Below are 12,219 nucleotides of genomic sequence, written 5' to 3' on the forward strand. Positions count from 1 at the left end.
TAAACCCAGATTGCTCACTCATTAGATCTATATTTTTTTCTTTTACTAGAAATGAAACTTAAAGTAATATAACAGATAAGATGGAGGCTATGAGAAACCAGACAGACGTAAACAAAATAAGGAATGGTATCCTTAACATCAGATAAGGGGATATTGGTCAGACATAAGTTAGCATTAAACAGGATAAAAAGGAACTTGCAAAGAACACAGGGCATAGTCTTGGGTGGACCACTGATGTAGCAGTTGAATACATAAAGGAAATCTTTTAGAAATGCAAGAAAAACTTGTTTAAAAATACATTTAAGTTGGAAATTTTAATCACATCTCTTCTAGAATTAAACTGATCTAGGAAATATATCAGACAATTGAACTCTAAAATCAATAAACTTGAACACTAAAACCAGTAAACTTGATGGAACAGAGGCATAGAACTTTTTAATTCCAAGTGGAAAATACACATATTTTGATACCTGTAATGATTGATTATGTACTGGCCAAAGAAGTAATGCCTGGTTAAAAACTACAGAGGCTAATTCTGTCTAATGATAAAACTGGAAAATAATACAAACATGATTACCATCAAGCTGTGCACTTGAGGGATCCCTGGGTGGCGCAGCAGTTTGGCGCCTGCCTTTGACCCAGGGCACGATCCTGGAGACCCGGGATCGAATCCCACGTCGGGCTCCCGGTGCATGGAGCCTGCTTCTCCCTCTGCCCATGTCTCTGCCTCTCTCTCTCTCTCTCTCTCTCTGTGGCTATCATAAATAAAAAATTTAAAAAAAAAAGCTGTGCACTTGAACTTACAAGAGTGATGAATGTCAATACATCTCTAAAAAAAAACTGAGCAAAGAAAATAATTGAAAAACATAACTATTTTAAAAAATTATATCTGATCCTGGAAACTCTTAGATCAAAGAGAAAAAATGACAAAATGACAACATACGTAGAAAGCAATGAAAAAGAGAACACTTTATACCAAAAGCTATGTAACACAAACACAAGTTGTATTCAGAGGCAAATTACTGCCTTAAAATGTCTTCATCAAAAATGAAAGATTAAAAATAAAAGCATCTGGGCAGCCCAGGCGGCTCAGCAGTCTAGCGCCACCTTTAGTCCAGGGCCTGATCCTGGAGACCCGGGATTGAATCCCACCTCGCTCTCCCTGCAGGGAGCCTGCTTCTCCCTTTGCTTGTGTCTCTACCTCTCTCTCTCTCTCTCTCATGAATAAATAAATAATATCTTAAAAAAAATAATAAAAAGTACTTAAAAAATAAAGGCTCTCAGATTAATATTAAGAAATTAGAAAAGAACAAAAGAGAGTAGGAAAAGGAATGATCATCAAAACTCAAATTGGAAAACAAAATAGTAAGAGCAGAAAAACTCCAAAGTTGGTTCTATGAAGCATTCAACAAAAGAGACAAATCCTCTATGAGCTTGATTTGAGAAAAAAAGAAAATAAAAATGTGTAAGGTTAGGAATGAGAAAGTAAACAACTGACATGCAGATCAGATTTTAAGAATCACAAGAGGGACGCCTGGGTGGGCTCAGCGGTTGAGCGGTTGAGCATCTGCCCAGGGCGTGATTCTGGAGTCCCCGGATCCAGTCCCACATCGGGCTCCCTGCATGGAGCCTGCCTCTCATGAATAAATAAATAAAAATTAAAAAATAAAAGAATCACAAGATAATTCATAGACAATACAATGGACAACTAATTTGGAAAACCTATTGAAAATGGATGACTTCTAAGCAAAGTATAAACTATAGCTGATCCCCCACAAAAGAGTTGACTTTTTAAGTGATCACAGAGGAGAGTGGACACATCATTTAAAATCCACCATATAATACTGCATCATATAACAGAGTTTCACAAATGATTTCTCTAGTTGACCTTAAAAGAGCAAATAATTCTAAAGTCACTTAAATTATTTCAGACAATTAGTAAAATAAGAAATGCTCCCTAAAGTTATTTTAAGGGATCTAGCATAATTTTAAGTACCAACATATGATTAATACAGTACCGAAAAACCTCCTCTATATATCAGTCTAATAAGAGATACATTCTAAATAAAATACCAATAAATGGCACCCAAGAATGTATCAAAAGAATACAATACTTAGACCAAAGAGAATTACTTGGAGATCCTATCAGTATTTTTTTAAAGATTTTATTTACTTATTCATGATAGAGAGAGAGAGAGAGAGAGGCAGAGACACAGGCAGAGGGAGAAGCAGGCTCCATGCCGGGAGCCTGACACGGGACTCGATCCCGGGACTCCAGGACCACGCCCTGGGCCAAAGGCAGGCACTGAACTGCTGAGCCACCCAGGGATCCCCCAATCAGTATTTTAATAGGCACTGTATGAAGACTGTTTCTTAATTTATGATACACTGATATATTTAAAACACTGAATTTCCCATACCAGAACATAAAATCTCCACTTATTTATCTTTATCCTTAATGTCTTTTCATAATACTTATTTCTCATAAAAAGCCTCTTTTGTGCAGTACATTCATATTTGGTTATTTTTCCCCCCTACTTTATAACTGGCATATAAGAAAAACTTAAGTTTCTGTATGTAATTTATTTGGCCACCTTGCTGAACCACTTAATTAGTTCTAGTAATTTGTAATTTCATTCTTTTCCACTTTCTAGAAATAAAATCACATCATCTAAAAATAGTACCTTCACTTTTCCTAACATTTTTGTCCCATTCTTGTTTTTATTGTTCCGGCTAGAAATGCTAGCACAGTGTTTAATATTAGTGAAGGTAAATATTCCATTTCTTCCTGAGTTTAATGGAATGTTTCTACTGTTTTATCATTAAGTACGAAATTCACTATCATTTCTTTTAAGTGCCTTTTATCAAGTTGCTATTTGTCTATTCTCATTCTGTTAAGTGTTTTCAAAGGAGGTATTGAATATTTTCAAAAAACACTTTTATCAATTGAAATGATCATATAGATTTAAACTACTAAAACTGATTTATAGAAACAGGCTTTCTAATGTTAAATCATTTCTGGGATAAAACCTTTTTTGTTCTAGATGGAAGGCACGATTGACTTTACTAGTACTTTATTACAGGGCTTTGTATTTATGAGAGTTTGGTAGCTTTTTCTTCTTGTGCTATCTTTGTCAGTTTCAGCATCACAGGATGCAAACATTATAAAATGAGTTGCAGAACTCTCCTTGATGGCAGGGCTCCAGGAATAAGGGACAGCAAGAGCAGAGACACCAGGATGAAAAATAGCAAGATATGCTCAGAGAAAAGGACTTAAGACTTCTTAAAATGGACTAAGTAACACAAAGTATATTTGACTCATGTTGCTAATTAATCTTCAAAGCACAGCTCCTCTGCCAAAAACACTTTGATTTACTGCTTATTTTACATACAGAATAGAATCCAAACTCTTCAGCTTGTATTCAAGAGCTTTCCTGTTTTATTTTACATTTCAGCCTGTGCTTTCTTGTCTGTGATGTTTGTTTGCCTGGAATGCTGTGTATCATCTATGATGATACATCCAGATTCTACCCACTTACCAAGGGAATAGCTCACATGTCCACGAAAACTTCTTGGATCCAATTGAAGTGTTTGAATTCATGTGTCCTACAGCAAATTATTGTCAGCTTTTGGACTGCCAACTTGTTTTTTTCTTTCTTTCTTTTTAAGATTTTATTTATTTATTCATGAGAGACACGAGAGAGAGAGAGAGAGGCAGAGACACAGGCAGAGGGAGAAGCAGGCTCCACACAAGGAGCCCGATGTGGGACTCAATCCCGGGACTCCAGGACCACACCCTGAGCTGAAGGCAGGTGTTAAACCGCTGAGCCACCCAGGGATCCCCCTTCTCCTTCTTTTAAAAAGATGTTATTTATTTATTCACCAGAGACACACAGAGAGAACCAGACACAGGCAGAGGGAGAAGCAGGAGCCCGATGTGGAACTTGATCCCAGGACCCTGGGATGGCAATCCGAGCCCCAGGCAGATGCTCAACCACCAAGCCACCCAGGTGCCCCATGGCCTGCCAACTTCTTTTTTTTTTTTTAACATTATTTATTTATTTATTCATGACAGACACAGAGAGAGAGAGAGGCAGAGACACAGGCAGAGGGAGAAGCAGGCTCCATGCAGGGAGCCCGACGTGGGACTCGATCCTGCGTCTCCAGGATCACACCCCAGGCTGAAGGCGGCACTAAACCGCTGAGCCACCGGGGCTGCCCAGCCTGCCAACTTCTTAAGGCTGACAGCTACATGAGGTTGGCCAGTGTCACCCTCCCCCCCCCAAATTCAGGTCCTTCCCAGAACCTTAGAATGTGACTTGATCTGGAAACATGGTCATTGCAAATGTAATTAGGTAAGACCAGGTTATACCACAGTAGGGTGGTCCTTTGTCTAAGAGGACTTTGTCCTTTTAAAGAAACAGAGACTGGGCATCTGGGTGGCTCAGTTCATTCAACACTCAACTCTTGATTTTGGCTCAGGTCAGGATCTCAGGGTTATGAAATGGAGCCCTGCACTGGGCTCCACACTCAGTAGGCCATCTGCTTGAGATTCTCTCTTCCCCTCACCCTACTCTGCTCCTCCCTCATCCCCCACCACTCTTGTGAACACGCTCTCTCACACACAAAAAAAATCTTAAAAATAAAGAAACAGAGACAGAAACACAGAAAAAACATCGTATTGGAACAGTTAAAAGATCCGAGCAATGGGGCAGCCCCAGTGGCTCAGCGGTTTGGCGCCTGCCTTCAGCCCAGGGCCTGATCCTGGAGACCTGGGATCGAGTCCCACGTCGGGCTCCCTGCGTGGAACCTGCTCCTCCCTCTGCCTGTGTCTCTGCCTCTCTTTCTCTGTATCTCATGAATAAATAAATAACATCTTTAAAAAAAAAAAAAAGATCTGAGCGATGCAGTTAACAAGCCAAAGAACTCCTGGGATGGCTGGTCACCACCAGGAACTGGGAAAAGGCAAGGAAGCATTTTACCCAGCATTTCAGGGGAAACATGATCCTGCTGACATCTTCATTTCGGACTTCTGGGTTCCAGAACTGTAAGAGAGCAAACACGCTGCTCTAAGCCACCCAATTAGTGATACTTCGATAGGGCAGCCCTAGGGAACTAAAACAATGGCAATTTTAATTTGGAATTTATCTTCCCAACCCCAACAGCGCCGTGTCCCCAGCCCAGTTCCTGACGCGGGCTTCCGGAAGCAGCAGCAGGAATCCACAGACGTTTATGAGCTCCGGCCATGAGACGACGGACTGACAGCCAATGCTAAGTGGTCACCATCACGATGCAAGGTAGGCGGCCACGCAGGTAAACTGAGGTCGGAAAGTAAGTAAAACACGGGGCAGCTGGCTGGGGAAGGGCCTCGAACGGACGCTCAGGGAGGAACGGCGGGGTTCTTGAGGAGATGGGAGTCTCCGAGCAGCTCTCCCAGGCCCCGCTGTACAGCTCAGCCCCCTCCCATTCCCCACCGCAGACCCAGCAGTAGCGACCGGGGCCCGTTCAGGAGCCTCTCCTGTCCACCTACCACATCACTCACGCGCGTCCGCGGGCGCATCCGTGGTACGTCAGCGCGTCCCGCTGAGTTACGGTGGCGCGTGGGGGGAGGGACTTCCTCTCCACTCCCGGAAACCGGCAAAGGCTCTTTCCCACCGGAAGGAGAGAGAAGGTGCTGCCCCGCGCCCCCACGAGGGAGGGCTAGGTGCGTCTGTACCGTAGTGTGAGGCGGTTCTGTGGCCACCGGCCGGGCGGGCTACATCGGCCCTCTAGTAGGCAGACTGGCTGGTGTGTCGGGTTTCGGGGAGTTTGGCGGGGAGCCGGCGTAGAGGTGAGAGGTCGGCGTATCTGTCGCGGGGTCCGCGTCACCAACGTGCTGGGGCTCGTTCTTGGTGCTCAGCTTTCTTGACTTCGTTTGAAGAAAAACAAGCGCGGTGGTTCACGGAGCTGCGGTGGGGGTATATGCGGAAAGGAGAAGTACCCGCTCAGCGTGAGGTTTAAGGAGGAATAATGCAGCAGGTGACTTTCACAGAAGTGGTGGCCTGGGTCGCCCAGGGCTGCGACGCCAGGGCCGGTAAGAATCGGACGGTCTGAACCGGTGGCTCCTGCTTGAGGCAGCGGCACCTGTTGCGTTAATGTGGAAACATGCCCGGCCGGCTGGTCATTTTTAAGCTTCCTGAATCCGCCGGGGAGGTCATTCGGTGTCAGAGGAGGAAGAGCCATCTGGGCCCTCCCCACCTCGGTTCAGTTTAAATTGAAGGCATATAGTGAGAGGAGGCGGGCTGAAAGGTCGCCGAGCCGGTCAGTGACAGAGGCAGGACTAGGGGTGAGATTTCTTCGTTTCCAGCCTAGACTTCTGTCCTCCACATCTTTTTTTTTTTTTTTTTCTTAAGATTTTATCTATTCTTGAGAGAGGCAGAGACACAGGCAGAGGGAGAAGCAGGCTCCATGCGGGGAGCCTGATGCGGGACTCGATCTTGGGACTCCGGGATCACGCCCCCCGGGCCAAAGGCAGGAGCTAAACCCCTGAGCCACTCAGGGATCCCCTCCAAAGAGCTTTTTATGTGAGAGATATATAGATAGCTCTATCTATATATCAGTATTTTTAGTGTTGGAGATTAAAACTGAGACAGGTTTTAAACACAAGAATATACAAGCATATACTGTTGTCAGAGTTATGAATGTCCTCACATGCATGTAGCCTCTGGTTAAACTCTGCTCTGTAGGTTCGTGGAATAAGAGTGAAAGGGCAAATAATGTCTCAGTATTATGAAAGTAGTTGTGACCTGACTAAGCCTCTAAAAGGGTCTCAGGGGCCCCCACAAGAACCACACCCAACAGAACAACTGCTCTGGGCAAATGGTCCAAAGAAATCTGAGATGATGTAGACATGATTGCAATTGCAAGTGGTGGTGACACGAGCAGAAGTATTACCTTAAAAATGCAGTAACAAGAAAGGATCTTTTATTTCCAGGACATGTATAATTCCAGGCACGAGGAACACATTATCCATTTTGTGTTCTTTTCATCTCATTGATTTGTATAGTGCTTCAGACAGTGGTTCAGACTAACTTCTAGAGAGTCAGGGCTAAGGAGAGACTCCACCCATTGAGTGGATTTGGACATGCACAGGCTGTAGGCAGTTTCTACACCACTCATTCCCCTGGCCATTTAACTCTTGCTCACCTTCACCACCTGGGACCACAGCAGGTTACAGTCTGCACCTCTCATCTCTCACTTCCAGAACTCGAGACTTCAGTGGATTAGTAACTGCACAGAAATGTACTCACTAATGAATTCAATAATTATTACAGAAGTAGGTAATGTTGAAAGTGCCTTTTACTTGACAGAAATCCTTGGTAGATAGTTATATGTGGTTATTTTGGAGAGATTGGCTTGAGATTCTTTAAGGGCTGGGAACGTAGTTTTCCAATAATGAAATAATTTTAAAATAATGAAACCTAGGATCTGAAAATTCTGTCAGCTTTTTAGGAAGGGATGAGATTTCAAGAATGAGAGGTGCCTCATTTGTAGGATTTTGTAGGATTTTCATCTATGTAGGATTTTCACCCTATACCTGATACAGAGAAGTTTGGCTATAATTTTCTGGGGGTGAGCAAGTCTCTCCCGTAAAATGATTTTTAAAAGACACTTGACATTTGAGAAGGTTTAGCCTGTGGTTTTTATAAGTCCCTGGGGTTATCATTACCTTTTCAGTATATCATTTCTCCATGAAAGTCTTAGATTCTAAGACCGTAGAGAGTCATGGTGTGGTGTGCTTTCAGATCAGGCTTTGAAGGCCCTAACTTCCACTTATCAGCCTTACTGATGTTTCAGAACATTTAAAACATGTATGTTGTAGACTTTGGGCTCTTAAGAATAGTCAAAACTATAATATTAAATGTGAGTGTTAGAGATCTCTTGCAGTGATGGGAAGGAAGCATCCTAAACCACATACATCTTCCTCACATCAGATAAGCCCCCTCCCAAGCTTCCCAAGTTAGAAGTCACTGTTATTAAATGGGGTTGTGTGGGTAAGATCCTTCAGGTGTATTGGGACAGAAGAAAGGTTGAGAATCACACTGTATTTTTTGTCTCCTCCCCACCCATCACCTGCAATTTGAAAGTGCTTTGCTTTCTAATGAAGAGATTTTCTTTTAATTTGGAAGACAATTGGATGTCTCTTACCTCTTTTCAGGTTTATGAGCTCTTCTGAAAGCAGAATGCCATTGCTTCCGTGTTCTGATCATTCAGAGATTAGGAAGATACAGTTCCTGCCTTTCATTTTTGTCAAGTGGAGCAGACATAGGTCAGTAGTTACAGTGTGCCACTCAGAGGTGAGTGTGGCACTGACCTCAGCCTGGGAGGGGAGGAATTAGGTGGGCAAGAAAGGGTACGTCCGATCCAGGTGCCTAGGGATCTGTGGCTTTTTTGTAAATTGTAGATTTTACAAAGATAGTATCAAGCAAGTATGTTACACCTTTCTTCAGAGGTCTGTCCTTACTTTTGGATGGTGCTTCTCTTGTTTTCCTTCTCCTTGTCCATCTCCCCCTTGGTTGGACAAGGGATATATAATTGGTTGGGTGTTTGGGATATAAAAGAAGTCAGAGGGTAGGAAACTTTGAGTGGCAGAGTAACATGACAAGTTTACCAAGAAGTAATGAATGTACTCAGGAAATCCACCTCTAAAAACTAAGTTCCTTTGTTGAAATGCACAGCTGGGAAACCTCAGTTTTGTTGACTGAGTGCTTTCCCAGTGAATGGATTATAGTCTTGTCTCCAAACCAGTCTTTTTTAATTTAAGGGTATCTCTTAAGCCTAGGAATGAGCATGGAGGAACAACAAAATTAGAATCCGAGTTCCTATTACAAAAGCATTTTTATTGGCTCTATCTGCGTGGGTGCATGTTGTTTGAGCTGCATGCTGTATAGTTGAATTGCCACAATTCAAATCAATGATAGTTTAATTCCACCGGGATTTGATTAAGATGGAAATGGAGCAGAAAAACCTGATCTGTCAAAGTCTGGGAGAATGAAGAGAAAGCAATCCGTGAATGTGGCATAATTTTTTCCTGGGATTGAGGGTAGCAGGAAACAAGCAGTGAAGTAGTGGGACATGATATATGTGACAAGAACTACCACCTGTGCAGTAGCAACTCTAAAGTAATTCCTAACTTGGGGCATTGTACCCAGCTCATTGTCATGCTCCTTCTAGGAGACTTGCTGACAGAGAAGATGCTGACTGGTTGGAGTCTTCTTCCCAAATCACCAACTCTCATCTTACACTTAGATTCCTTAACCATTGTTTGCAGTGAAGCATGTGTATGTAAGAGTTCAAATCTCTGAAAACTTGAAAAGTAATCAATTACCTAAAAGTAGTCCATTACTATTCCTTTCATGTCTCAACACACTACAGGACAGTGTGTCTTAAAAACTGGACTTGGTTGTCTGGAGACTAAGAAAACAGAGTCCTTGAAGTCAAGCCAACTCTGCTATTAGCCTCCTAAAGGAAAAGGTAGATAGAACAGGTCTTGTTAGCAAAATAAATTCAAGACCTACTTAATCTACCAACAGCAATTACATACTTTGCATTGGAAAATAGGAACAGTAAATTAAGAGATTGGAAAGGGTGGGAGAAGGTAGTGAACCCATGAGACTCTCATTGTACTGGTGGGAAGGTGACTGGAAATTGGAGAAGTTGTTCAAGAAGTGGAGGACAGGTCCTCTCCTGGAGCGCAGCCTTCAGAGGGTTTTCTGGTTAGATGAGCCTCCTTGGACAGAGACCAGCACAGTCCCGTTTACAGAATGCTGTGTCACAGTGAACTGTGCTCCAGAGCAACTGCCAGCGTGTGAGCCATGTGAGTTAGGATTCTGACAAATACTGGAGGATGAGAAGTCTTAAAGAAAAGGCCTTGGTACCCATGTAATCTCTCTGCTTTATACTGATCACCAAGCATGTGCTTCTGAAATATTTTATTGGATGTGTACAAGTGATTGCATATCATTGTCTGAACCAGCAGGAAGTCAACTATTAAACATACACTTTTCCAAAAAAGGCAATTTAATTTTACCAGGAACCAATGTCATCTTATATCTCAAGTCTCCAAACCAACTTTCCAGTCCCTTCACCAGGTGTCTTAAAATCTGACTATTCTGAATTACTAAGCCCATGTTAGTTTACACTAGGATTCTGTGGTTATTCTCCATATTCTTGTTCCCCTTTATTGAGGGAAGCCTAAGCTTATGTTAATAACTTGCTCAAGGGTTATAAAGTGATACAGGTAAGAACAGATTGACATGTTTTAACTGCAGAGCCAGGGATTGCAGCTATAATGATCTGACTTTTAAAAATAGTTTTTTTTGTTTTGTCTTTTAACAGATTTATCGGCAGGTTGCTGGTGAACATGGCCTTGAGGTAAATCCTGCCCCTTGTTGAAATTTAATTTCAGTAGATTATTCATGGTATTTTAGGAATTGGAATATTTTACAGAAAACGTTTTGTTTGGTTCTGTTCTAGACTTGTTTTTTTTTCTTCTTGTAGAAGAAACATGTTTAATCAAAAGTTCTTTATGCAGAATAATTGTGATGCTTTAAGCTGGTCATCTGCCTTAAGTGGATCTTAAATGTTAATGGTCAGTGGCAATTCTAGATTATTTTTTTCTTGGTCAAATAAAAATGTCACTTAAACCTTATAGGTGTTAAGTTTTTATCATTTTATTCATGTTCGTATTACATGTGAAATATTCCATAAAGCCTGTTAGAATCCTGAATTCAGGCTTGCCTATGATATCCTACTTCCTACCTGGCAGTTTCTATGTTGGTAGCTGAGAACAGTTTTGAATACACACATGTGTCTATAACTTGAACTATCTCTGTGCTTCATTGGCTATACTTTCCTTATTTCTGGGTAGTGATCCAGCTTGGCAGGGCAGTCGTGTGTGTACACATAAGGAGCTGTGAGATCATCAAGGTGACTTGTTAATTCAAGTATCTGAGCTGCTGTTAATATCAATAGGCAGAGCAGTGGTTGGATGAAGAAGATACTAATTTAGTCTATATGTGGTGTGTACCTGTTTGTGACATGTTAGCCATTAGGGGTTGAATGATGAATAAAACACTGCCTGCCTTCATGGAATTGGGCCTGGTAGAGGTCATTTCAAAGTTTAAGTGGGGTAAGTCCTCGGAACGGGGTGTTCAGAGTGCTCATTGCAGTGCCGTTAACTGCCGGGAAGATAGGAGAGGGGAAGGCACATCTGGTTAGGTGGTGCTGGTCCATGGCTTCCCTGGTTCTGGTTGGGGACAGCTCCCTGCCTCCTCAAGTCTGTTACTGGTGCTAGTGACATGTTACAGATGTGCTGCAGCCATTAACACTTATGCATCTTTTCCCTTCCTTTCCACTGCCCCTCATCCCGAGCTCTGAAGGCCTTGGAGATTCAGGTAACTTTGCATATAAACAATAGATGTGTACAATATGACAACTTGAAAGACCTCTGGGTTCATGTTGGCTGAGCTCTCGTTTTACAGCCGGGCCTAGTAATGACCAGCCTATCTCACACAGGCGGCAGTGCACAGGACTGGAATCCAGGTCAGGTGAGATAAGTGTCAGTGCACTAGTCTGCCAGGTGAGAATGTGAGCCATAAGTTGTGCTTGGTGCATGGTGCCTGAATGCCAAGTCCAACCAGTCGAGGGGTGAGTGGCTGAGAGGGGTAGGTACGGAAGTCGGGGATCAAAATGGTCTAATAGAAAGCAACATGCTTTGGCATTGCAATGCCATTATGTATCTTCAGACACCCAGGCTTTTCCAAAGAAAAACACGGATGCACAAAGCAGTAGAACTGACAGCTGAATGTGTATAGATGCTGAGAAATGTCCGCATTGAAAAATGACAATTTTGAATTTTCATAGTCTAACAGAATGCCAATCTTCCTGGGGGACACCGTTATTCTTATGTCTGGAGTCATCTTGTTATGCAGGAACTCATACTTATGCCTGAAAATTAAATGTTGATACAACAAAGTTTCAGAAATTCTGTCTGGATTATTTGCAGAACATTTCATATTAATTTTATTCATATACTCCTATGCTTATGTTATTTTTTTAACTGATTACCCTTTCCAAAATTATCTTTTCTAAAATTTGTCCTAAGAGACTTTTATTTTTTAACTCCATTTGTTTTCAAGCAATCTGTTAACCTAAAATACTTAGGTACAGTAACATAAA

At 42.2% G+C, this 12,219-nt stretch overlaps 3 protein-coding genes and 1 non-coding gene across 14 annotated transcripts in view; 2 read left to right on the forward strand and 2 right to left on the reverse strand.

The window, feature by feature from the left end:
* Positions 1 to 5,670, reverse strand: part of LOC112654061 (uncharacterized) — a 32,001-nt gene extending 26,331 nt beyond the window's left edge. For 2 of the 8 annotated variants that reach the window (XR_007409892.1, XR_007409891.1), the window contains exons 1-2: positions 4,983 to 5,524; positions 578 to 3,606 (exon numbers count right to left, since the gene is read on the reverse strand). The gene's annotated coding sequence lies outside the window, so the exon portion shown is untranslated. The other 6 variants (XM_035714383.2, XM_035714382.1, XM_025438356.3 and 3 more) reach the window with 6 other exon arrangements.
* Positions 5,588 to 12,219, forward strand: part of WHAMM (WASP homolog associated with actin, golgi membranes and microtubules) — a 68,826-nt gene continuing 62,194 nt past the window's right edge. Inside the window, exons 1-3 of one of the 3 annotated variants that reach the window (XM_035714376.1) lie at positions 5,588 to 5,704; positions 8,198 to 8,336; positions 10,378 to 10,413. In XM_035714376.1, the coding sequence (XP_035570269.1) occupies positions 8,202 to 8,336; positions 10,378 to 10,413 (171 nt within the window). In that variant the 5' untranslated portion in view covers positions 5,588 to 5,704; positions 8,198 to 8,201. Of the gene's footprint in view, positions 5,831 to 5,936; positions 6,074 to 8,197; positions 8,337 to 10,377; positions 10,414 to 12,219 lie in introns of those variants that run through there. The other 2 variants (XM_035714377.2, XM_035714378.2) reach the window with 2 other exon arrangements.
* LOC112654210 (small Cajal body-specific RNA 15) lies at positions 9,447 to 9,574 on the forward strand. The gene has a single exon (XR_003132871.1). It is a non-coding gene; the product is annotated as a small Cajal body-specific RNA 15 (non-coding RNA).
* FSD2 (fibronectin type III and SPRY domain containing 2) overlaps positions 9,957 to 12,219 on the reverse strand; it is a 42,204-nt gene continuing 39,941 nt past the window's right edge. For both annotated transcript variants that reach the window (XM_025438354.3, XM_025438353.3), the window contains exon 13: positions 9,957 to 11,988. In XM_025438354.3, coding sequence (XP_025294139.1) covers positions 11,736 to 11,988 — 253 coding nt within the window. In that variant the 3' untranslated portion in view covers positions 9,957 to 11,735. The remainder of the gene's footprint in view (positions 11,989 to 12,219) is intronic.

This window comes from Canis lupus, chromosome 3, assembly GCF_003254725.2.
Source record: "Canis lupus dingo isolate Sandy chromosome 3, ASM325472v2, whole genome shotgun sequence".
NCBI classification, from domain to species: domain Eukaryota; kingdom Metazoa; phylum Chordata; class Mammalia; order Carnivora; family Canidae; genus Canis; species Canis lupus.